At 45.1% G+C, this 25,262-nt stretch overlaps 1 protein-coding gene across 2 annotated transcripts in view; it reads left to right on the top strand.

Moving 5' to 3' along the window:
* MYLK (myosin light chain kinase) overlaps window positions 1-25,262 on the top strand; it is a 440,102-nt gene that overhangs the window by 176,253 nt on the left and 238,587 nt on the right. For both annotated transcript variants that reach the window (XM_060262723.1, XM_060262722.1), the window contains 2 exons: window positions 5,815-5,955; window positions 6,526-6,723. In XM_060262723.1, the coding sequence (XP_060118706.1) occupies window positions 5,815-5,955; window positions 6,526-6,723 (339 nt within the window). The remainder of the gene's footprint in view (window positions 1-5,814; window positions 5,956-6,525; window positions 6,724-25,262) is intronic.

The raw sequence follows: 25,262 nt of genomic DNA, 5'->3' as shown, positions 1-25,262 counted from the left end.
TTCAAAAGATGATTACTTCGCGAACTGTCCCTTGCGAACAGGTTAGACAGCAGAGCATTAGTTTGAGAGTTAATAAAGGATTGCACAGGGAAAACCCCCTTCGACCATAAGTAATTATTTTGCCTCAAAATTAGTGAAGGAATGTTGTGGGATTGAAAGGTAAGCAGAATCCTCTGCATTTGAGACTGATCATTAAGAGATTCGATGGTAATCAAGTCAATTTTGTGATAGTTCAGATGAAGATGTTCACAGAGATGAGATTTAACTAAAAGTTTACTTCTCCAAGTTTACTTTCCTGCCATAAGGACAAACTGTGATGCATACCTTATTGGGCTGTAGAACCAATTGTTGCACATTCCTTTCATGGCCCACGCTGACTTTAGACTCTGTAAAGGAGCTCCGGGGATTCACATCCTGTGTTGCAGACGGATACCGCTTTAAAGGGGCTAAAGCTCCAATAGAGGTATCATCCAGTTAGGCTAAGTGAACTTTATCAATTGACACTGATAGTCTCTTTATTTCCAAAGAAAGGTCAAGAATTTGATCTTCTAATCCCTTTAACTTTTTAAAGATACCTTCCACTGTGCTTGCAATCAGGGTAATTGGGGCGAGCTCGTCAGAGGACATGGATCTTTCTTCACTATCATAGCATATTTGTAACTCATACTGTCTCTGCTGCTTCTTAAAGCCCCCACCCCAGACTGGAGTTGAGAGTCTATGACATCTCCGTGGTCAGACTCATTAGTCACTTCCTCCTTTTCTGCTGGCTCTAACTCATCTTCTAGAGGGGAGAAGCGATTTGATGTTTTAATAACAAATGACGGCAGAGCAGATTTGGACTTGTTGTTTAAGGTAAAAAAAGTCCTCTACCCTAAAGAAGCAGATTCCTCCTCCACTTCTCTTGGCCGCTTGCCCAATGCCATTAAGAGGGTTCTGTTGGATGGCAATTGGCACTGTTCTGATAAAAAAAATATAAATAAAACAAATACCAAACAACTAATGTCTTAAAACTTACAGATAAAAGCCACAACATCTGCTAAGAATATCATGAAATGTCTTTAAAAGCCAAATTTGTCAGAGCCAACGCTGTAACCGACTGCACTCCGCCATGTTGCTTTGCAGGAGTTGACTTAATTTCAACCTTCAGTTAGATTCACAGTTCAAATTAAGAGACTAAAAAAACCTGTCTTTGAGGGACAAAGAGACTAAAAAAACCTGTCTTTGAGGGACATCGTAAGACTTTGTAAAACTTTATAAAACATCAGCTGTAGTTCATTAGCTGCAGCAGCTTCTGAGTCAGAAAGTGAAAGCAGAAGCTTATTAACTGATTAAACAGCCAGAACTTGAGAAAGACTAAACAGCTGCACTAAAAATTAAAAGTGAGGTGATAAGATAAGATAAGACTATTTAAAAACAATTCCTTCTATCAAGGCAAGATAAAAGTTAGAAGATTGAAAACAACGTAGTGTTTTTAGAGCGAAGAAACAAGCGTCTCCCTTCCTCCGAGTCTGCGCAGTCGGCCCGTATTTTGGAACACGCATCCATTACTAAAGCCACTCAATATGTTTTTAATTTTGGCTTGTATTTGACACTATGATCTCTCCCTTGCTGCTCAGAAGAGGATTCTTCGCTGTTTTTGAGGGCATATGAATTTCGTCTTCTATCAATGTCTCTGTATTTCTCTTGAGTTCAGGTTGGGCTTCTGTGATGGAGGTTAAGTCAATCAATGGAGAGAAAGAATTATGGCAGGACATATCTGAGCTGTTTTCACAACATCCTTGTTTGCTTGTTTTTGCAACATCCAGTTCATCTACAGCCACCACTTGTTCAGATCAGGGAGGGTTGGTGAGAGAGTTCAGAACCTTTTGATTCAGAGATCTGATATCCATGGGGATTTCCTTATTTGGAGAGGGTGTCTTCAGGGGTGAGCTCTTCTTCTTCTGTTGAGCTTTATGCACTATACCTTTGGGCACCAAGGGTTCAACGTTTGAGGTAACAAATACCTGGGTGGAGAAAATCCCTTTGCCTTCTATAATTTTTTTTTTTTTGCTCAGCAGTAGCTTTGTGATTTTAGGAATATTGGATTTAAGTAGAATCTTTTGGGATTGCTGATAGTTGTCCAGACGTTCTACTGCCTTTAAATCCACCACGTCAATGCGATGGCCAAATAGCTCCCTCAGATGCCTTTTGGCCAAAATAATCCTGTCCCAGGAATAATAAACGGCTTTATGTCTGCAAACAGTCGCACAGACTTGGTGTCCTTGCCAAGTTAATTGCCATGAGTTTCTTAACTTGGTTTTGTATTGATGATCTGGCAGACCACAGGGGCTTGAAGATGTCGGATCCTGGTATATATTGGGAAACAGTTGGCATTGGGCTGTAGCAACAGGTTTGTTGTGTGAGATCGATTTTAGCACATCACAGCCACTGAGGTTTCCCCCATTGTTACACAGATTAGTCAGCAGTCTGATATTGTCCTCTATTTTGAGATGCAAGGATTGAAGACTCTTTCATATAAAATTCATTGAGTCTGCAACTAGGAGAAGTATGAACATATGAACATATGAAGCTGCCTTCTACTGAATCAGACCCTCAAAGGTCCATCAAAGTCAGTATTGTCTTCTCATACTGGCAGAGGCTCTCCAGGGTCTCAAGCTGAGGTTTTTCACACCTCTTTGCCTGGACCCTTTTTTTGGAGATGCCGGGGATTGAACCTGGGCCCTTCTGCTTCCCAAGCAGATGCTCTACCTCTGAGCCACCGTCCCTGTGATGTAAGCAGACATATTAGTAGCCTTCTTGGATTGAACCGAAGTTGTAACTTCTGTTGGATTGTTTGAGTCTGCTGCTGTATCCTCCAGAGGAATGACAGGAGACAGGTCAGTTGACATATCAGAGATATTTGCCAGTAATTGGAAACAATTCGAAGTAGGAATTTGAGAAGTGGATTGTGACTCCAGATGGGTTGATGGGAAAAAGTCCCCACTCCTTAATTGTTTTGACACAGGGGGGCAAAACCTCCTCTGTGTCTCTCCCTCGTTTAAAGGACCTCATATCCACTGTTGCTGGAGGGAGAGCTTGCAAAACAGCTGAGGAAAAATAGCCTATTCAGCTAGGTATTCCTCTTGCAAACAAAAATGTGTTGAGTCAATTACTCATGTTCTCCTGCACTGCCATCTCTATAGGGATCTACATTATATGTATTTATACCCTGTTTTAGCCAGTACGATCAACGGCTCTGATGCACTTAAGGTCCATAGACTCTTGAATGATTTTTCTATCAATGTTACTGAGAGGTCAGCCAAGTTTTTCTACTCTGCTCTAAAGTTGCGCCAAAGGATATCACAGTAACAATTTCTATTCATACAAGTGTACATGAAAGTTGTGTTTTTATCCTGTTTTACACTATATTAATTTTGTACTTCAGTTTTTATGCCAATACAGGCTGACTTGACTTGAATTCTGTGTTACTGTGTTGTCCCAAAAATCTGGAGTCACAATATTAAAGCCAGAAGGAAGAAAGAGAAAAAGAAATTACTGGTTTTGTGCTACTTTATGAAACCAGTAAATACACCATGGTACAGTGTAAAAGAGATTGTTATAAAATTATGAATAAACTGCCTTTCGTTTCTCAGTTTAGGTGAATGTTTTCCAAAGCGTGTGTATGAGTGCATGTATGGGTAAGAAAGGGGGTGTCAGGTGAGTTTTAATCTCAATTATACCAGTATTTGAGCTATTAATTGTTGTTATTCCTTTGGACCCTAAATCTGGTCAGTATGATTGCTGTTCTTTTGTCATGTTTCTTCAGTGGTTCTTCTTTTGTCCATATCTGGGCATAGACGTGGATAGCTCAGTTCCCAGAAGCATTTAGGTGACATCACACTCTACTGATATGAAGAGAGGAAGTTGTGGATGTGGATGTGAATAAGAAAAAAGTTATATAAGACACAGTTGGGAAACTGGAAGAAGGAACATTCTCATCTCTGGATTGGACTGAGGGAGGATGGCAGATACTTGGTATAAATTCTGGAAGGATGGCCTTCTCGTCTGTAATAGCAAAGGCCACACACAGTCTAGTGGCCCTTTAAAGACTAGTAATTGGGGAGGGGCAGAGTTCATTTTCCCAAATGTATATGCTGAGTACTAAGAGTGGAGGAAAAACTCTTGTGTGTTTTGCAAAATGAGGCCAAGCTATATAGGTGTGTGCTTTCCTTCCATTGAAAATACAAGAAGCCTAAACAGGATGAAACACCAGCCCCCACTGTGACTCAGTGGCAGAGCATCTGCTTGGCATAGAGAAGGTCCCAGAGTCAGTCCCCAGAATCTCCAGTTAAAGGATCTGGCAATAGATGATGTGGAAGACCTCTGTCTGAGATCCTGGCGAGCCACTGCCAGTCTGAGTATTTATTTTGTTATGATTTATTTATTACTTTACATTTATATCCCGCCCTCTCCGCAAGCGGACTCAGGGCGGCTTACAACATCATAAAAACAATCAATTCAGTAAAACATATAAAACCATAATTTACTTATCAATTTAAAAACTATTTGCGCTGTCTCAGTCCAGTCTGGCGGTATTGGCTTCTGACTATGATCGCCAGCTTCTGTAGGATGTCCGGTGGCAGCCCATTTTCAATCAACCAGAAAAGCCTGTTTAAATAGTTCGGTCTTACAGGCCCTGCGGAACGCCGACAAATCCCGCAGGGCCCTTATAGCTTCTGGGAGGGTGTTCCAAAGTTCTGGTGCTGCCACCGAGAAAGCCCTGGATCTTGTTATACATAGCCTGGCTTCTTTTGGGCCAGGGGCAGACAGCAGATTTTTTGTCCCTGATCGCAGTGCTCTCTGGGGGATATATGGGGAAAGGCGGTCCCGTAGATAGGCAGGTCCCTGACCATAAAGGGCTTTGAAGGTTAATACCAACACCTTGAAGCGAACTCGGAACACAACAGGCATACCAACTTAGATAGATCACATGAAGCTGTCTTATTCAGTATTCAGTATTATTCTTATTGTCTTATTCAGTATTCAGTGTCTTATTCACTATTGCTGCCTTTTCTTTCTAAGATGAAGTTGTGAAAGTAAGGGAAACTGATTCTATACATGAAGTTTTATTCAGAACGTGCTTGGAGCACACAAAAGCTTACGTCCTGAATAAAACTTTGCTGGTCTTAAAGGTGAACTTGACTCCTACTTTGTTCTACTGCTTCAGACCAAAACGGCTGCCCCCCTGGATCTGATTATATGCACGTTTATGACAGCAACTTTTGTGTATGCTTTTGGTAGCAAAATGAAATCTTGTAGGTTCTGTTACTTTTTGGCTTTTGTAATAGGAAAAAGAGTATAAGGCATAGTGCGATTTTTTTCCAGCAGTGGGATTGCTGCCAAAAAATGTGGCATCATCTGTTGATTGTGTCTGTTCACATGCCACAGTTTTTCATAGTGTGATGCAATATATATGCGAGCAGGTTATTGGTACACAGGCTAGATCATGTCCCTTATTTCCCCCCCTTTTAAATAACTCATTTGCCTTTGCTTTTCCATTGACCATTAATATGGAGGTGGTTCCAAGGTATGCTGCGGAGTCTACCTCTGTCTCAGAAATCTTTCCCCTCATATGTGTGTGCAACAAAATTGTTGCTAGAAGATCATTTTCAAAGCAGTTGGCACAGCTGGGAAGAGCCAGTGAGGTAACTGAACTTTTTCACTGTTCCAAGCGACTTGATAATATTGTTGAATAGTGGTCCCATTTGAAATTTTTACCCATCAGTTTGTATATAAAGATTTCATGGTTCGAAACTGTTGTGTTATTTATTCAAGCAGAAAAGAAGAGCAGAAAGAAATCGGAATGGGCTCTTCCTTCTCCAGCCAGCACAACCTTCCCTCCAGTTTTCCTTAAAGGTTTAACTGATCTCAAGGTGATGGATGGTAGCCAAGTGATTATGACAGTAGAAGTTTCAGGTAAAAGTCAATGCTTATTAACAGATCATATTCACCTGACCAAGGCTGGTCGTGGCTAAGTTACCTCCACAATCAAACAGTTTCCTTCTGTGGTACCTGATCATTTGCCTCTTCTCTCTCTTCCCAATTCTGCTTTTTAATTGCTCCAGCATAACATAATCCAGTTTACTTCATGACAAGGAAAGGCTGTTCAGTTCATGCAGGGGGAGGGCTGTAGTGTCCATTTTATCCAGGGGAACATTTTCCTGTAGTCTGGAAATCAGATGTAATTCCAGAAGATCTCCAGTTTTTCACCTGGAGGTTGGCAGCCCTAAGTGACTAAAGGAAAGAAGAGGGAAAAATTAATTCACCAGAGAGCAGGCATCATGTTGATTGATTTTAAAACAGAATCCAGCTCAGCAGTGTTTTATTTTTTAAAAAAGCAGATAAACAACCCTTTGGCAAAGGAAGTTAAAGCAACTTGTTTTTTTTCTTATCTCATGCCTTCAGTTAGCCCTGCAGTCGGTTCACAAGCTATTTCCCTTGCTGCTTATGGTTTATCTCAGTGCCTTGTGTTTTTTTGTGACTCAGCTGACCCGCCTCCAGAAATAATTTGGCTACACAATGGGAAAGAAATCCAGGAAACAGAGGACTTTCATTTTGAGAAAAAAGGCAATGAATACAGCCTGCATATCCAAGAGGTATTCCCTGAAGATACGGGGAAGTATACCTGTGAGGCCTGGAATGACTTAGGAGAAGCTCGGACCCAAGCGACATTGACTGTACAAGGTACACTGAGTTTTTTTTTAAAGTTCTTGTTTAACAGCACATGCTACAGTTTCACAAGGAGGCATCTCGTGCTTCGCGAGTGAATTGTTGGACTTGGGAAAAGGAACAGAAAATTCAAACTTTCACCACAATTTCAGATTCTGTATAAATTTGTCCAGGAATGTGTGGCTTCCTGCACACCCCGCATTTCATTCTGCTTGCAGGCTCTGATCTCAGGTGCAGCGAACAATGAGGGAGTGTTAAAACCATTATCAGAGGATGGTGGAAGACAGAAGGACCTGGCATGACTTGGTCCATGGGGCTGCAAAGAGTCAGACTCGACTGTGTGACTGAACAACAACAAAATCATCGTATTTAGAAAGGTTGTGTGGTGTGTCTATACTGATTATGGAAACCAGGGAACCTAAATATTAAAACAGCTCAAAAATGAATGGAGTGTGAATAGAGCACTTTTTAGATCAAGCTATAGTGCATATATAAAACAGAAAAATGATGAATAATATTATACAAATGTGCATGTATTTAATGAAACGACTTACAATATAGTCTGTGATAAGAAACTTCATGCTGGGCTTACTAACAGAGCAACACAAGGCACAGTTACAACCTTCTAAACCTGTTGACTTAGAAGGAGGTACAGTAACTCTGCTAAGGATTGTACTGTAAATGTAGATTTATGTTAACTCCAGAATGTTTAATTTAATGTAATTTAATTTAATGTTTGGATTTATATCCCGCCCTGTCCCACAAGTGGGCTAAGGGCTGCCTACGACAATAAAACAACAGAGTTAAAATAATATCATAAAAACAAACATTACAAAAACAGGAACAGCATAGTAAACAATGTTATGTTCATAGTTTCCTAATTTGGATACTTCAATACATGTACATAAGTTAAGGCCTTCAAAGAGATGCTTTGAATTATATAATTTATTTATTTTATTATCTTTTCATCCCACCCCTTCCCCAGAATGAGACTTGGGACAGCTCACAACATGATAGTACAGTATAACAATAATAAAACCGTAATGCTAATAAAATCCAATTAAATAAAATTAAAATCCAGTTAATATAATATACAGCTTTTGGCCTAAGAATCCACCATTTTGTTAGCAGAGTTCATGAGAATTACACCACAAAAAGCCCATGTGTGACTGAACAAAGACACCATGGGAGGTCATCATGGGAGAGGTGGTGCTTTTGGTATGGTCCCAGACCATTTGGGAAAACAAAATGCGCTATACTTGCACTTCTGCTCTTCTAATTTCTTGTGACAGCTCTTCCTCAATGTCCTGTTTTCAGGATTGGCCAAAGATGAGCTCAGGCATCTCCTCCTGTGGGAACACGTATATGCTCCTGATGACACTGATAACAATTGTATTTTCCACATGGGGAGAACTTCTGTGCTTTGGACTTCTAGACAAGCTTGGAAAGAGAAAGCATGCTCCCATCACCTGCTTATTTAGGCCATCTGAACCTGTTCTTTAAAAACAACAGTAATTTATACCACGATTGGCCCTATGATGAGAAGAGCTGAGTTTCAGTGTTTGTGTGCCTGTCATTATTCCCCCCCCCCCCGCTACCCCCATAATTATTTTTCCTTCTCTCCTTTCTGGGCCTGTTTCAGGGTTTTGAGCCACCACAGACACATACACACATGCGGGGGGTGGGGTGAAGAATCCAGCATCTGTTTCAGCTGTGAGGTGAGTGGGAAGACAGGAAGGGGTTGAGTGAATGCCAAGGGTTGGGGGTGGGTGGGAAGACAGCAATGGTGGGGGGTGAGTGAATGCCACAACTGGGGGCAGTAGAGCCATGCCAAGGTTACAGGGGTAGTTGAGACAAAGAAGTGGTTGGGGGTGGGTGGTAGTTGGAGGGTGTGAGGTGGGAAATTGGGGGTGGGTGGGTGGAAAGACACCAAACGTGGGGGGAGTGAATGCATTCACTTGGGCGGGTGGGATGACAGCAAGGAGGGGCGGTCACTTGCCCAGAGCATCTTTCTAGAGCCTGTTGTATTTTTCTCTAGAATAGGCCTTATTCCTAGTTCAGCTATAAAGTACATTAAGTTCAGACCCTGCTAAGCCTTTGCACTGCTTTCCTTTGTTTTCCTTTCTTTTATAAAATAAAAAGTGCTAAATATGACAACAATATATAAATATAGAATTAGAATACCCAAATGTGACAGACTAAGAAGAGGAAAAAACAAAGAGAAAAACTTTCAATTTGTACCCAATTTAACACTCCTTTCTTAGGAGACTCAGATTGAAAGTTTTGGTTCCCATATTCGATAAAGGAAGTCCAGTGCTGAATAAATAGATGTTTTTTCACTGAATCTTGTTTGTGACGTCTATTTTCCTATAATATAGTGGGTTCAGCGCAAGGAAGGAGGCGAGGTAGTGATCATAGCTCTTTTATTGTGTACAGCATAGTATAGGGCTGCACCCTAAGACTGAAGAACTGGGCCAACAGAGTTAACTTATATACACTCAGGGATCCCGCGCAAGCACGCTATTGGACCAATCAAACTATCAGGGGGGCCGTGATTGGAGCAAGGCAGCATGGATTTGGATCCTACTGTCCATTGTTCCCAAGTCCCCAAGCTCAGTCCTACAGGCTCCAATGAGCCAGGCAAGAACACCTTAAACATACACATTTCAGATCACATATACAATATTTCCTTACAGAAATCTTTTCTGTTCATGCTATGCCACAATTTACATACCCAGATTTCTGTCTTTGGCAACGATTTTCTGTCTTACTCTGTTACCGGTTCTGTGCAAAGATAATTTTGGCTAAAGCTTCGCAAAGTCTTAAGTGCTACTAATTTTTAGGAAGCTGGTTTGTATTGTACCCGGATGAACAAACTACCGGAAGCTTACTTCTATGCCTATTCCTATATATATTTCATGTTGTATGTTATACCAATTTTTTTGTCCACATTACGTTTTCAACACAAGTAATAATAATAATAAGTTTTTATTTATACCCCGCCCTCCCCGCCAAGGCAGGTTCAGGGCGGCTTACAGAACATGATACGATATCATGATATCACAATAACAGATAAAATCAATCAACAATATAAATACAAATATAAATTAATTTTAAAAAGTTAAAACAATACAGTGGTGCTACAGTCTCTATTTATCCAGCAGCGTAATATTCATTCTGGTTACGTCTTAAAGGCTTCTTGGAAGAGGGCAGTTTTGCAGGCCCTGCAGAACTGGTTGAGGTCCCGCAGGGCCCGCACCTCCTCCGGCAGCTGATTCCACCATTGGGGCGCTTTTATAGAGAAGGCGTGCTCCCTAGTTGTTTTAAGTTTGGTCTCCTTAGGTGAGAAAAGTGAAAAAGATACCTACCTGCTGCCCGCATCTCCGGCTCCTATTTGAAATATTAGTACCTATTTTAAATAGGGACTTTAATACTATCTGTAAATGACTTTGAGATGATTTTCTCTGATCTCCACATTTTTGGATGTTTGCCTTACATTTCGAAAAATGATATTCCAAGCTTTAGGTTTCTTCATGCTTAAAATCTTCCTTCCAGTGTTTTTTTAAATCATTCCTTTACTTCAAAATAAGTTTGAGTGTTCGAACAGATGTGCTGAATAGCCATTTCTCCTTAAGAATTAATAGTCTGGTCAAATCTTGGTTTCTTCCAACTTTATTAATGAATTCTGTAGCTCAATAAACTCCAACCTCGAAGCAATTTCCAGATGAACCAGTTTTGCCAACAAAGTATTCCTACGGTTTCATTCGACCTTCCACACATACATCAATAAATCTTTTTAAACCAGCACGTAACAATGGTTTAAAATTTTGTAACATCCCAAATGGGCAGAAATCTTTATCATTAATCAAATCTTTATCATTAATCAGAAATCTTTATCATTAATCAGAAATCTTTATCATTAATCACAAACCAGGAAAATGGTGGTTCATGTTGGTTCATGGTTAATAATAATAATAATACATTTTATTTATATCCCGCCCTCCCCGCCGGAGCAGGCTCAGGGTGGCTCACAACATATTAATGCAATATACAATAAAATCATACAATTCAATAGTTACTACATTATAAAACCAACATTCAAAACATTTCTATTTAAAATTAACATTTCTGGTGCTATATTGTGAATTTAATTATGATTGTAATGGCGGGAAACATCTACAGCGAGTCTATCAATGGCTCCATAATCAAACGAAGGCCATCTTAAAAAGAATGGACTTGCAGGCCCTGCAGAATTGTTCAAGACTCCGCAAGGCCCGCACTTCGTCCGGAAGTTGATTCCACAGGTGTGGAGCTACAATGGAGAAGGCCCATTCTCGTGTGTTCTTCAGTTTGGCCTCCTTCGGCCCAGGGATGTTCAGTTGGTTCTTTCCCTCTGACCTCAGTACTCTCTGGGGTTCATATAGGGAGAGACGGTCCCTCAGGTAGGCAGGCCCTCGACCATATAGGGCTTTAAAGGTAATAACCAGCACTTTGTAATGAACCCGGTATGCAACTGGCAGCCAGTGCAGTCCGTGCAGCCCCAGATGTATGTGCTCCCACTTCAGGAGCCCTAGCAACAGCCTAGCCGCTGCGTTCTGCACCAGCTGCAGCCTCCGGGTTTGGCACAAAGGCAGCCCCATGTAGAGGGCATTATAGTAATCCAGTCTCAAGGTGACCGTTGCATGGATCACTGTTGCTAGGTCCCAACACTCTAGGAAGGGGGCCAACTGCCTCGCCCGCTTAAGATGAAAAAACGCAGACTTGGCAGTGGCCACTATCTGGGCCTCCATTGACAATGAAGGCTCCAGTAGGACCCCCAAGCTCCTGACCTGATGCACCGCTTTCAGTGACACACCGTCAAAAACTGGGAGAGGAATTTCTCTTCCCAGAACGCCACAACCCACGCAAAGGACCTCTGTCTTCGTTGGATTCAACTTCAACCTACTTAGCCTGAGCCAACCTGCCACGGCCTGCAATGCCAGGTCCAGATTTTTTGGGACGCAGCCAGGCCGGCTGTCCATTAGTAGATAGAGCTGGGTGTCATCTGCATATCGATCGCACCCAAGCCCACACCTCCGGGCAATCTAGGCAAGGGGGCGCATGTAGATGTTAAATAACATCGGGGAGAGAACTGCTCCTTGCGGCACCCCACAATCTAGTGAGTGCCTCTGGGACAGTTCTCCCCCAATTGCCACCCTTTGTCCCCGTCCATCGAGGAAGGAGGAAAGTCATTGTAAGGCCAACCCCCTGACCCCTGTGTTGGCAAGCCAGTGGGTCAGTAACTGATGGTCGACCGTGTCGAATGCGGCCGACAGATCTAACAACATCAGCACTGTCACACCGCCTCGATCCAGATGTCTCTGGAGGTCATCCACCAAGGCAACCAGCACTGTCTCCGTCCCATGGTCTGGACGAAAGCCGGACTGGTGAGGATCTAAGATGGAAGTGTCATCCAGAAAACCCTGCAACTGTAATTCCACTGCCCTCTCAATGATTTTACCTAAGAATGGTAAATTTGAGACCGGTCGATAATTCGCCAATTCGGCCGGATCTGCTGTACTCCTTTTCAAGAGAGGACAGACCATAGTCTCTTTCAGAGGTGTTGGAAAGCGCCCATCTGAGAGGGATCTATTTACGATGTCCCATAAGGACATCTGAGCTCCCTCTGGCAAGATTTAATCAGCCAAGAGGGGCATGGGTCCAGATCACAAGTTGTTGGGCGTACAGTAGAGAGACTTCTGTCAACTTCCCCAGGCTAAGTGTGTCAAAGTGATCCAGAACTAAACCAGGCAGACAGGCATCTAATTTGATTGGTCAAAATGGTGATTCATGATGGTTCATTGTTAGTTTGATTTCCCGAACTGGTTTGTGGTTCATTTGGTTTGGGAAGTATTACAACAGCTTCCTCACAGATTAGAGATGCCAAACTCACTGGAAGTCTTCAGCAGGCTCTCCTCCAGAAGCCATCTGAGTTTGGTGAAGATTGGATTTGGGATATCTGAGTTACAGCCCGTAAAGCAGGTGTCCCCTGGAAAACTCAGCTGTAGCTTCAGGTTCAGTTTCTGAAAACAAAGTAAAGAACACCTTCCCAGCTGGGAGACATGTTTAAAAAATTGTCCCACAGTGTGTGTGTGGGGGGGGGGAAGAAGTCCCTCAAAGCCTCCCCTAAATCAACCACGCACAACAACTGAACTTTCTCTCTTTGTGAAGCAAAGTGAAAACAGCTGAGTCAGTGTGTGGTATTAAACTGGTGTATAATCTGCTCCCATAGAGCAGAATGGGAGCCCTATGGTTGGCTCCCAAAGCTGCTAATCAAGCTATGGGCAACTACTTTAGGTGTTTCTTGGGGTCTCCACAAGTCCACCCCCAGAGATGCCTAAGAATTTATTGAATCGACACCAGGCTGTCTGGAGAACAAACCACTAAAATCAACCACCGGGGGGAAAAAAAATGTGGTTCATTATTTGGTTTGGTTCAAAATGACCTAGACCTGGGTGCGAGACAGGGAGTAACATCCCCTGGGTTCTTGGTCTTCACCAGTCGTGGACTTGCAGAGGGTGGAGGGGTGGCTCTTTTCATATGGGAGGCTTACTCCTTCCGAGCTCTCCCATCCCCAGAGATCTCCAGCATTGAGTGTGACAGCTTGATGTGGGATGTTGAGGAGGGTTTGGCTATCTGGCTGGTGTACCATCCACCTAACGCACCAGTCAGTGTCTTGCCATCCCTGACAGAGGCTGTAGCAGGCTGAACACTGGAACACCCAAGGCTTTTGGTCCTGGGTGGTTTCAACAGCCATGCTGATGAAGCAAATTCCATTCAGGTGGTGGATGTAGTGTCATCTGTAGTGGCACTAGGACTCTCCCAATATGTAACAACTACCACTCACCAGGCCGGACACACACTGTATGTGATCTTTGCGCCAGGGGCTTCCGTGGACTGGATTATTGCTGAGGCAGTGCCATGGTCAGACCACTATGTTCTGAAGGCCCGTATGGACGTTCCACTTCGACCTTGCTTAGGTGGCAAGTGTATTTTAGCTTGCCTGCAGCACCAAATGGAACCTATGCAGTTCCAGATGGCTCTGCGGGATCCTTGGCCCTCTGGTGGCTCATTGGATGAGTAGTGTCTTGGTATGTCTTGGTATAATCAGGTCTCTGCAGCCATTGATGAGATCACTCTCCGGCATCCTCTATGCCCCCATTAAAGGCTCGCACCATGTTATAATCCAGAACTGCAGCTGATGAAATGGAGGCTTAGATGACTAGAGAGGCGGTGGTGGTGTTGTACTCATGACAAAGTGATCAGAACATCCTATAGATCGTTTCTGAGGGCCTATGTATGGCAGTCAAAACCGCAAATACTTTGCAGCTAAGATTGTGTCTGTGAATTCGCGCCCACCGCAATTGTTTAGCATGATTCAGTCTCTTACCCTCCTGCCACAAGGCAGACAAAAAGTTGGACATAGGCTTTATAGTTTTTGCAAACTTTTTCATAGATCAGGTCTTATCGCTCCGCTGCGACCTCCCTGCCACATTTAAAACCGTGAGTGAACTCGAGGTTCTGTGCCCGTTTTCTGGTGTGGTTTTGGATTGCTTCACTCCACTCAGCGTGGAGGAAGTTGACAGGATTCTCTCTACTGTACGCTCAACAACATGTGATCTGGACCCATGCCCATCCTGGCTGATTAAAGCTGCCGGATGGAGAACCAATACAAATATCTTAGCAAAATTGTCATCTTAAGCACTGCTATCTTGCCAAGAGGGGAGATACAAAAAAGTGCCATTTCAAGAATGATTATGTCCCCGCTGCAACGATGGCATCAAATCTTTAGTTTATGTCATATTTGACTGTGAGGCTTATAATGTCTATAGTGAAATTCTTCCCTTTTTCACAGCCATACCCTTTACCAGTGGCCAAAAACTGCAGCTCCTTAAGAATCGTCTTGACGATAAGAACCCTTACATACAAATTAGCAAAATTTGGCGGGCTTGTCTCAGGAATAAGATAAACTCTATTAGCTCAGACAGGAAATGGCTGTTAAACACCTTTAGCTAATCTGTTTGCTGTTAACTGCCATGTTTTGTTACATTTGTAGTCTTACAATAGTATTTTATGCTTTTTTATCTACGATTTTATGGTCATGCAGTTTTAATTTTGTATGTTTTTATCACTTTAAATGCTAGCTTAGGCTGTGAATAAACTAAAACTAAACAATTGTAACTACTCTTCTCAAATAACTTGGTGTCTCCTGCATAACAAACATGATGTCACCTATGTAAATTAAAAGGTTAGCTTCACTTTATTGATCTATATACAAATCATTTAATATTTATTGATCTATATACAAATCATTTAATATTTATGTCATCTTTTCTTTGATGCCAGGATTTCAATAAGGGTCAAAATAAGACACTTCTATCTAACTCCTTGCTTTAGGTAAGACTGATTTGATAAAGTACCATTCACCAGAACCCAAGCTTTTGAGGGGACATAGAAAAACATCAGCAAGTTACAAAAATTTGGCAATTGAGGAGGAGAAGGTGAAGGGTGGTTGCGAATGTTTCACCCTACCTTTCCCCCGAAAACATCGTGTGTGGTGCCGGTGGTCCCGGGTTGGGCTAGACCGGAGCCGGAGTGGGGCCGGAGCGGAGAACGGCGGCAGACAGCGTGGCGGCGTGGTTTATTGAGCCCGAGCTGTGTACGAGCCGCTGGAGCCGCAGAAGTGCGAGCTGAGCCGGACCGAGTCGGGCCAAGTTGGAGTGCAACTAGGCGGAGAGCGGCAGCGGGCGGTGAGGCCGGCAACGCCGGAGTCGCTGGAAGTGCGGGCCGGCCGCGGGCCGTGCGCTGGGTGTGGTCTGCGCGGCTGAATTGGGGGGGCGAGACGAAGTACCACGGCGGCAGAGACCGCTTTGGGACGACTGCCTCAGACTTCCATCTATTCCCCCCCCCCCTTCGTGCCCTCCGTGCGTTTCAAACGCTTCAAGTCTACTGCCTCGGACTTTCCATATATCTCCCCCCTCCGTGTGTGAGCGAGGAGTTGGGGCGAGCGGCGCAAAATACGGGAAGAACGCTTGAAGGGACTGCTCTGACAGGCTGGTAAGACGCCTGAGATCTTTAGGGTCCCTGAGGGCGGTGGAGACGACTGCTGGGCGGCGAAAGGGCGCGGAGAGGCTTACACCCCCCCCCCCCCGTCCCCGAGGCTGCGCAGCAGGCTGTCAAGACCGGCCAGACGGCCCGACAACCCTGTAAAAGAACTACACTGTGTAAGACCATCCCTAACCGCTCCCAATTACCAGCTATCACCTAAAGAAAGAACGGGCTCCACATGGACATCGGCATGCCCAGCGATAAAGACAAAACAAGAACAGGAGAAAGAATAAGAACATTGCACTTTATAGGCACTACCACTTTAAAACTATTGCACTTTATTCATCCTATTTATGTCCCTTGTCTTAACCCTCACCTCAACGAATCTAAATTGCCAATTCAATAATATGGACTGTGATTTAAAATGTTAGTTATTTAAATTGGATGTTGATTATTAATTAATTAGCTAAACTGAGAAATTTTATTTGTGGCAAATTAATTTGGGAAGTGTATCTATTTATTGGTGGGGTTTTATAATTAAGGAGCCTTTAGAATTAGACTTAATTAATTTTTAGCTAATTATTTATTGGGAAGATTGGGTGGGGCTTTTAACTAAATAACTATTAGGGTGATTGGCAGATTGGTTCATAAATAGATCGGTTGAGAGGAGTAGGGTTGGAGGAGGGGGCAGTTCAGCCTCAATTATTTCATCAGTGGAGCGGACACAACTAGGAGATGACTGGCCTGGGGATCCCAGTACTCCTGGGGAGGGGAAGGTATGACGGTGGGACTAGGCGGAATTATAAGGGAAGGGGGTTGAGACACAACAGGGCTCGACCCCCTTCCAGCCTACGTCCCATCCCGACGGTGGCAAGTAGTAGGGCCAGAGTAAATTACCCGCCTCCGTCACTGGTGTTATGTAATGCCAGGTCCATCAATAATAAGATCTCTACCCTTCGGGAGTTCCTGTTCGAACAGGATATGGACCTGGCATGCGTGACCGAGACCTGGGTGCACGAAGGGGAGACTGTAGCTCTCTCCCAGTTGGTTCCCCCAGGATTCTCGGTCGTTCACCAGTCCCGGACTAGCGGGCGGGGGGGAGGGGTGGCTATACTCATACGAGAGGCTTACTCCTTTCGGGCCCTCCCGCCTCCGGAGATCGGGGGCATTGAATGTGCCGGTTTGGCGTGGGACGTTGGGGAGGGGTTGGCGGTTTGGCTGGTGTACCGACCGCCTAACGCACCAGCCGGCGCCTTACCATCCCTGATGGAGGCCGTAGCAGGCTGGGCATTGGAGTACCCAAGGCTTTTGATCCTGGGTGACTTCAATGTCCATGCCGATGACATGTCCTCTAGTCAGGCGATGGACCTAGTGTCATCCATGGCGACGCTAGGACTCTCCCAGTTTGTTACAACGCCTACCCACCAGGCGGGGCACATGCTAGACCTGATCTTCGCGGCGGGAATTTTAGTGGACGATATTACTGCTCAGACAGTGCCATGGTCGGACCACTATGCCCTTAAGGCTCGTATGAATATCCCACCCCAAGCCCGTTTAGGCGGCGAGCCTATTTTAGCTCGCCCGCGGAGCCAGATGGACCCCGAACGGTTCCAGATGGCTCTACGGGATCCCTGGCCCTCTGGCAACTCTCTCGATGACCTGGTGGAGTCCTGGAATGATAGGCTCTCCAGGGCCATCGATGAGATTGCACCTAGACGTCCTCTGCGCCCTCGCCTAAAGCTAGCACCCTGGTATAACCAGGAGTTGCGGCAACTAAAGCGAGGACTCAGACGACTAGAGAGGCAATGGCGGTGTACTCGAGACGAAGCGACTAGAACATCTTATAGAGAGTGTATGAAGTCCTATGAGATGGCAGTCAAAGCCGCAAAGAAAACATACTTTGCGGCTAAGATTGCATCTGCAACTTCGCGCCCGGCACAATTGTTCAACATAATTCGGACTCTTATAACGCTGCCACAGGGCAGCCCAAACGTTAGTCAATTGGAAATAGGCTGTGAGGCTTTTGCGAAATTTTTTGCAGATAAAGTCGCGTCGCTCCGCCGCGACACCCCCGCCATATTGGAGACAGTATCCGAACCCGAGGCTCCTTGCCTGTCTTCAGATTGTATTCTGGATGGTTTCGGCGCTCTCAGCTTGGAGGAAGTTGACAGGATCCTCTTGTCTGCACGCCCTACAACTTGCAATTCGGACCCTTGCCCCTCCTGGCTTATTAAATCTTGCCAGAGGGAGCTTAGGTATCCTATACGGGATATCATAAATAGATCCCTGATGGAAGGGCAATTTCCAACGCCTCTTAAGGAGGCAGTGGTCCGTCCCCTCTTAAAAAAACCAACACTGGATCCGGCCGAATTGGCACACTATCGGCCGGTCTCGAATTTACCCTTTTTGGGTAAACTCATTGAGAGGGCAGTGGCGTTGCAACTACAGAGTTTCCTGGAGGATGCTTCCGTCCTTGACTCCCATCAGTCGGGCTTCCGCCCAGGTCATGGGACGGAGACAGTGCTGGTTGCCCTGGTGGATGATCTCCAGCGGCATCTGGACCGAGGCGGCTCGGCGGTACTGATGCTGTTAGACCTGTCGGCAGCGTTCGACACGGTCGACCATCGGTTGCTGACTTGCCGTCTTGCCGACGTGGGGATTCAGGGGTTGGCTTTACAATGGCTTACCTCTTTCCTCAAAGGTCGGGGACAAAGAGTGGCGATTGGGGGTGAATTGTCCCAAAGATACCCGCTGGATTGCGGGGTCCCTCAGGGAGCAGTTCTATCCCCGATGTTGTTTAACATCTATATGCGCCCTCTTACCCAGATTGCCCGGAGATATGGGCTGGGTTGCCACCAGTACGCTGATGACACCCAGCTCTATCTACTTATGGACGGCCGGCCTGCCTGTGTCCCAGAAAACCTGGACCTGGCATTGCAGGCCGTGTCTAGATGGCTCAGGCTGAGCGGGCTGAAGCTAAATCCGACGAAGACAGAGGTCCTTTGCCTGGGTCGCCGTGGTCCAGGGAGGGAGATTCCCTTACCGGCCCTCGATGGTGTGCCTCTGTCAGCGGCACACAGGGTTAAGAGCCTGGGGGTGCTACTGGAGCCTACCCTAACTATGGAGGCCCAGATAGCAGCCACTGCCAAGTCCGCATTTTTTCATCTTAGGCGGGCAAGGCAGTTGGCCCCTTTCCTGGAGGGCGACGACCTGGCAACAGTGATCCATGCAACGGTCACCTCGAGGCTGGATTACTGCAATGCCCTCTACATGGGGCTGCCCTTGTGCCGAACCCGGAAGTTGCAGCTAGTGCAGAATGCCGCTGCCCGGCTGTTGTTAGGGCTCCCTAGACGGGAGCACATCCAGCCGGGGCTTCGAGGACTGCACTGGCTGCCGATAACATACCGAGTTCGGTACAAGGTGCTGGTTATGACCTTTAAAGCCCTTTATGGTCTGGGACCTGCCTACCTTAGGGACCGTCTCTCCCCACATGTCCCCCAGAGAGTGCTGAGGTCGGGGTCTCAGAACCTCCTTATAATCCCTGGGCCAAAGGAGGCCCGTCTGAAAGCGACCAGGGACAGGGCCTTCTCGATTGCAGCTCCCTGTTGGTGGAATCAGCTCCCGGAGGAGGTGAGGGCCCTGCGGAACCTTGAACAGTTCCGCAGGGCCTGTAAAACAACCCTCTTCCGGTTGGCATATAATTAACTGTGAGCAGAATGCCTGATTATTAAATCTTAAACATCAGATTACCGAATATTGGAAATTTGAAGGACTGATTTAAGTAATAGTAGCATAGTGTATATCGATGTGAGTTTTATGTATTTTTAGGCTTTTATGTATTTTATTGTATAATTTTAATTGTATTTAAATCGACCTTTGTTAGCTTTTATTGTTGTAAGCCGCCCTGAGCCCACCTCGGTGGGGTAGGGCGGGATATAAATCGAATAAAGTAAGTAAGTAAGTAAGTAATTTAAACCCACACCCAAGTTCTTCAAGGCTGCCCATAAGCATTTCTAATTAACTCTATCAACGTCTTTTCTTTGTCATTAAAATAAAAGGCTGGAAATTTAAAACTGAATCATGTCCATCATACTAGTCAACCTTTTAGTGTTTCCCATGCCATTTGTTGACTTTTCATAAACCCTGTTCGGTCATATTCTTTACAATTACCTAAAATCAATCCTAAATGTTTGCCAAAATTTTATATCGTCAATTTAATATAAGGTGATAAATAGCTATCGTTTATGAGTCTGTATTGGGAGTAGATACTACTATAATTTAAGCATCTGCCCTATTGTCTGGTGGCTGTGTCCAAGATTTTAATGGTTCAGAAATTTCCTTAGTTAGGGGAACACTTGCTCACAACTCTGAACAGAAGCCATCAGCCCCTGAAGCTTTCCCCCTTTTCATTCCATAAGATCATCTTCATGATCTCTGTGCATCATACCCTTGGGAAGACAGGTATGGCTCTGGCTCTGACCGGTACTGAAAAGCTCCATTAGCTGAATTTTTGTGTCCTGACCACTGGGCATGCTCACAGACCCTACCATGTATGCCCTGTAGGCAGGGCACCAAGTTCCTGCCAGTTTCTTGCTGACCGCCACGCTGTTAGGATTTACCTTCGGCTCTCCAGTTGTTGGAAGCTTCTTCAAACTCCTTTTTCGCTCCAATTCCTTTCTCTCCATCTGTCAAAAAAAAGGGACTTTATTCCTTGTGTTTCCATGAGTCGGGGCTTCAGCCTACCCCCCCCTTCTTTTTCCCCACCGGCCAGCTCTCAGCCCCCGGTTAGCGTGAAGTTCTGAGTGGGGGTTCTTCAAATGGTGCCTTAAGTGCGGTAGTAAGCTTGCCCCGACAGACGGTCACTCCCTCTGCCTACTTTGTCTGGGAGAGGGGCATTTCACCAACTCCTGTGCACATTGCTTGAAGTTTAGCAAGCAGACCAGGAAAAATCGAGCTGCCCGTCTGCAGGTAGTACCGTTGTAATTGGCACTGACACCTCAGCTAATGGAGCACAGTTTGGCACCGGGGCCTTTGGGCCCATTGGCCTTGACTTCCACCGTGATGCCAGCCAAAACATCGCTATCTCAGAAGAGCGATTCAGCTTCTACACTGAAGCCCAAAGCTAGGCACAGCTCTTAGTCTTCGACCGCTTTGCCTTCAAAGAAATGCAAGCGGGAGAAGGAACACAAACAATCGAAGCACAAATCGCATGCATCGGAGGAGAGAGTTTGACTGATGCTTATGGCAGTGCTACCTGACCTATTGCTGCCAAGAGTAATTCCTCCCAAGATTTTAGTTTCTCCATGCCGAGAAGATCCTTTGCTGCATGGTTCAGCCCCTCCATCGACTCGCGTCTTTGATGTGGACATTGAGCAGATCGATCTACTGCAACGCTCATCGAGATCGGCCTAGGGAAGCAAGGACGAGTCTCCATGTCAACCACGAAAGCCTCAGTTGCCTGCCCATCCAGATAGGCCTCACCTTCCAGATCAACACGACCATCCTTGGTATGAAGAGGACAGATACCATTGGTACCATGGTGCACCACCACCCTGGGAGCACAGACAGGCACACCCTTACATGCCCTATCACCCACCTTATCCCTGGCACTACCACAGTGAATTGCCTGAAGGGGATAGAGGTTTGGTGTACTACTTAGTGAGGGGAAAAGCCATCTCAACGCCGGGAGGAAATGCCTAAACTGCCTAAGCAGGCATCGACATCAAAACGCCCTTCTACACCGACTCCAACTCAACCTAATCCATCTGACTCCGAGTCTTCAGACATCAATGAATTGGCCAGGACTTTTGGTTGGCTACAATCGACCTCAAGGACGCATACTTTCACCTGTCCATATGTCATTGCTACCAGATTTGCAGTGGACACAGATCTTTACTGATATGTTGCCCTGCCATTTAGACTGTCCACGGCCCCCAAGACGATGGTGGTAGTGGCAGCTCATCTTTGCTTACTAGGGGGTCATTGTTTTTCCCTTTCTTTGGTAGGGGGACCTCACCAATCTTCTGGAGGGTGCTCCGTTTTGCCCACCATCCCCTGCAGAGACTTTAACCACAGACAACTCTCTCCCGGGATGGGGTGCCCATCTCAGAGGTCTAACGGTGGGAGCCAACTGGGACTTGTTGCATCAGGCTCACCAAAACAACTATCTAGAATTGATGGCAGTTTGGTTTGCCCTGCAGTCCTTTCTCCCCTTAGTGAGGGGAAAAGCCATCTCAATACTGACAAACAACACAACAGCAATGTCCTGTATAAACCATCAGGGGCGCATGGTGTCAAGGAGTCTTTGTCATCTTGCAGTGAACATTTGGCTCTGGTGCCTAGATCAGAGAATCCACCTCTGTGCCACCCATATTCTGGGAATTCTGAATGTCCAGGCAGATAGCCTGAGCAGAGCAGGAGCACAACTACATGAGTGGGAGCTTAATCCAGTCTATCTCAGACGGGTATTCACAGCTTGGGGTCATCCTGGGATGGATGTATTTGCCACAGGTCACAACAGGAAGTGTCATCATTTTTGCCCTCGGCGGGTCTGGACCTTCTATTGGAGGGAGACGGGCTTCTTCTTGACTGGTCCTAAAGCTTCCTTTACCTGTTTCCACCCATTCCCCTATTGACCAGGGTTCTAACCAAGATCAGGAGGGAATGGCCTCGTTGCATTTTGATAGCCCCATGGCGGCCCAGGCAGACTTGGTTCCTGCTTCTGCTCCAACTGTCTCAAAGATAGTTTCTCTTTCTCCTGAGGAAACTGGACCTCCTCCTGACCAATGAGGGCAGGACTTATTATCACAACCTTCCTCATCTAAAGCTGAGGGCCTGGCTCATCGTTTAGCACCCGTCTCTGAAAGAATTGACTTTGTCTTACTGAACGGCAGGAAGCTGACCACCAGGAGGTCGTATACCGTTAAATGGACGCAATTCCTCTCTTTTGCATCTTTTGCTCAGACCCCTGTGGATCAGACTAGTTTTCATACAATATTTGCTTTCTTACTACAATTACTGGACTCAGGTTTAACATACTCATCCATCAAGGTGTATCTTGCAGCAATTTCAGCGTATCATCCCAGAACTGAGGTTCATTCGATGTTCTTCCAGCCGGACTCTAAATGTTTCCTAAAGGGACTTATATGCCTACAACCTCCAAGCCGTCAATTAGTTCTAGCTTGGGATCTTTCATTGGTTTTTAACGGACTTATGCATCGTCTTTTTGAGCCTATGGCCTCGTGCCCCTTACATCTCCTTTCCTGGAAGGCGGCATTCCTGGTGGCAATAATGTCTGCTAAGAGGGTCAGTGAGCTTTCAGCATTGCAATCAGACCCTCCGTATTTGCATTTTCATGACAAAGGGGTTGCCAGTGCTCTGGATATTTGGATTTTTTGCCTAAGGTAGTAACTGGGTTTCACCTGCATTCTGAGACTATGTTACCTTCCCTGTTTTCCTCTCCACAGGATCAGGAGCAAAGAGCCTTGCACACATTGGACGTTAAGCATGCACTGTCTTTTTACCTTCACAGGACTAAGGACTTTCACCTGTCCTCTCGTTTGTTTGTGTGCTAATCTGGACCTTCTAAAGGAAAACAAGTCTCCCCCCAGAGACCGTCAAAGTGGTCTGTGGAGACTCTAAAGTTGGCATACTTGCAGATGAAACGCCCTTTGCTGGGATCTCCTAGAGCACATTCTGCATATACTTTGACTACTTCCACAGCTTTCCTCAAGGGGGTGCCCCTTAGAAATTATCTGCAGAGCAGCATCCTGGGCAACCCCTGGACGTGCGTGAAAGGGACCGCATGCTTGTCAGTTGTGCAGTGCTTCAGGCTGCAGTCATCTAGTGCTAGCTCCCTCCTCCAGGTAAACTTCTGCTTGCTACTCTCCCAAGGGTGTGATGCACAGAGACCATCAGAGACCATTGGGGAGGGACGGTGGCTCAGTGGTAGAGCATCTGCTTGGTAAGCAGACGGTCCCAGGTTCAATCTGTGGCATCTCCAAAAAAGGGTCCAGGCAAATAGGTGTGAAAAACCTCAGCTTGAGACCCTGGAGAGCAGGGGAGGGATGGTGGCTCAGTGGTAGAGCATCTGCTTGGGAAGCAGAAGGTCCCAGGTTCAATCCTGGGCATCTCCAAAAAAGGGTCCAGGCAAATAGGTGTGAAAAAACCTCAGCTTGAGACCCTGGAGAGCCACTGCCAGTCTGATTAGACAATACTGACTTTGATGGACCGAGGGTCTGATACAGTATAAGGCAGCTTCATATGTTCATACCATGAAGAAGATAAGCAGGTTGCTTACCTGTAATTGGTGATCCTCAAGTGGCATTCACACCACCCGCCCTTCCTCCCCTCCGCTGGCAGTTCTTCAGAGTTTTGGGAATTGTTTTCAGCAGTCAGAAGGAAACTGGCGGGATCTTGGTGCCCTGCCTACTGTGCATGCGTGTTAGGGTCCATGAGCATGCCCAGTGGTCGGGAAACAAAAATCCACCTAATGGAGCTTTTCAGTACCAGTCAGAGCTGGCGCAGGCACCTGTTTTCCCAAGGGTGTGAATGTACAGATGACCACTCAAAGATCATCAGTTACAGGTAAGCAACCTGTTTTTGCAATTATCCAAACTAATTGGGGCATCTAACAGTGTTTATGCTCCTGATTCATCTGTAATCCAACAACCCCCCCAAAAAAACTATGTTCAGTGACACTACAAAGAATATATAATGTACAAAGAAATTCAACAAATGCATGCAATATTTTATATACTGGCACAGTATTTGTTACAAAAATTCTTTTTACAATAAAGACCTTCCAACCAAAAAGTATCTTTACTTAAAACAGTTTCTTAATGATGCTCACTGTTGTCTTCAGATGAATATGTATTCTTGGAAAGTAGCTTCAAAATATAATTCCACACTATGCGATTTCTGGATTTTAAAGCACATTTCAGTCTGTGGCCCTTTGTCAGGTATGTTCTGTTTCCTTCAAGAGAAAACTCTATTCATATATTCATTCCAAACACATATGAAGAAAAGTTTGTATATAGCTCCTTTTGGGGTCCCGATTAACAATGTTATTCAACTTAACAGCTTCATTGATTCAGAGTTCGGTTCTCATCCGTCTTAATCATGATTCATCTGTGTCACAAATATCCTTATTCAACTTCATGTTCCCTTGAATATAAATTTGAATAAAAATATTTCATTTCTTCTGCAATCTCCTTATGAAAATAGATTTATTTACTTTTGTCATTTTTAATAAGAATAGGCTTTTTGCTCATTTGTTTATTGACAAGTAATCTAGCCGAGGGTTTCCACCTCTTTCTTCTTTTTAAAAAAATACCTGTTAAGTACTTGTCAAAGATTTTGCTGCAAAATGCCACATCATATATTTTTAACTTTTCTTGTGCTGAAGTGCATTTCCTTCTATCCTCCTCTTTACCTGACGTTTTATTATGCGTTTCCCAATATTTAAT

This window comes from Heteronotia binoei, chromosome 21, assembly GCF_032191835.1.
Source record: "Heteronotia binoei isolate CCM8104 ecotype False Entrance Well chromosome 21, APGP_CSIRO_Hbin_v1, whole genome shotgun sequence".
Lineage (NCBI taxonomy): Eukaryota > Metazoa > Chordata > Lepidosauria > Squamata > Gekkonidae > Heteronotia > Heteronotia binoei.
The sequence above is the reverse complement of the archived record's forward strand: the minus strand, read 5'-3'. Positions and strand labels throughout refer to the sequence as shown.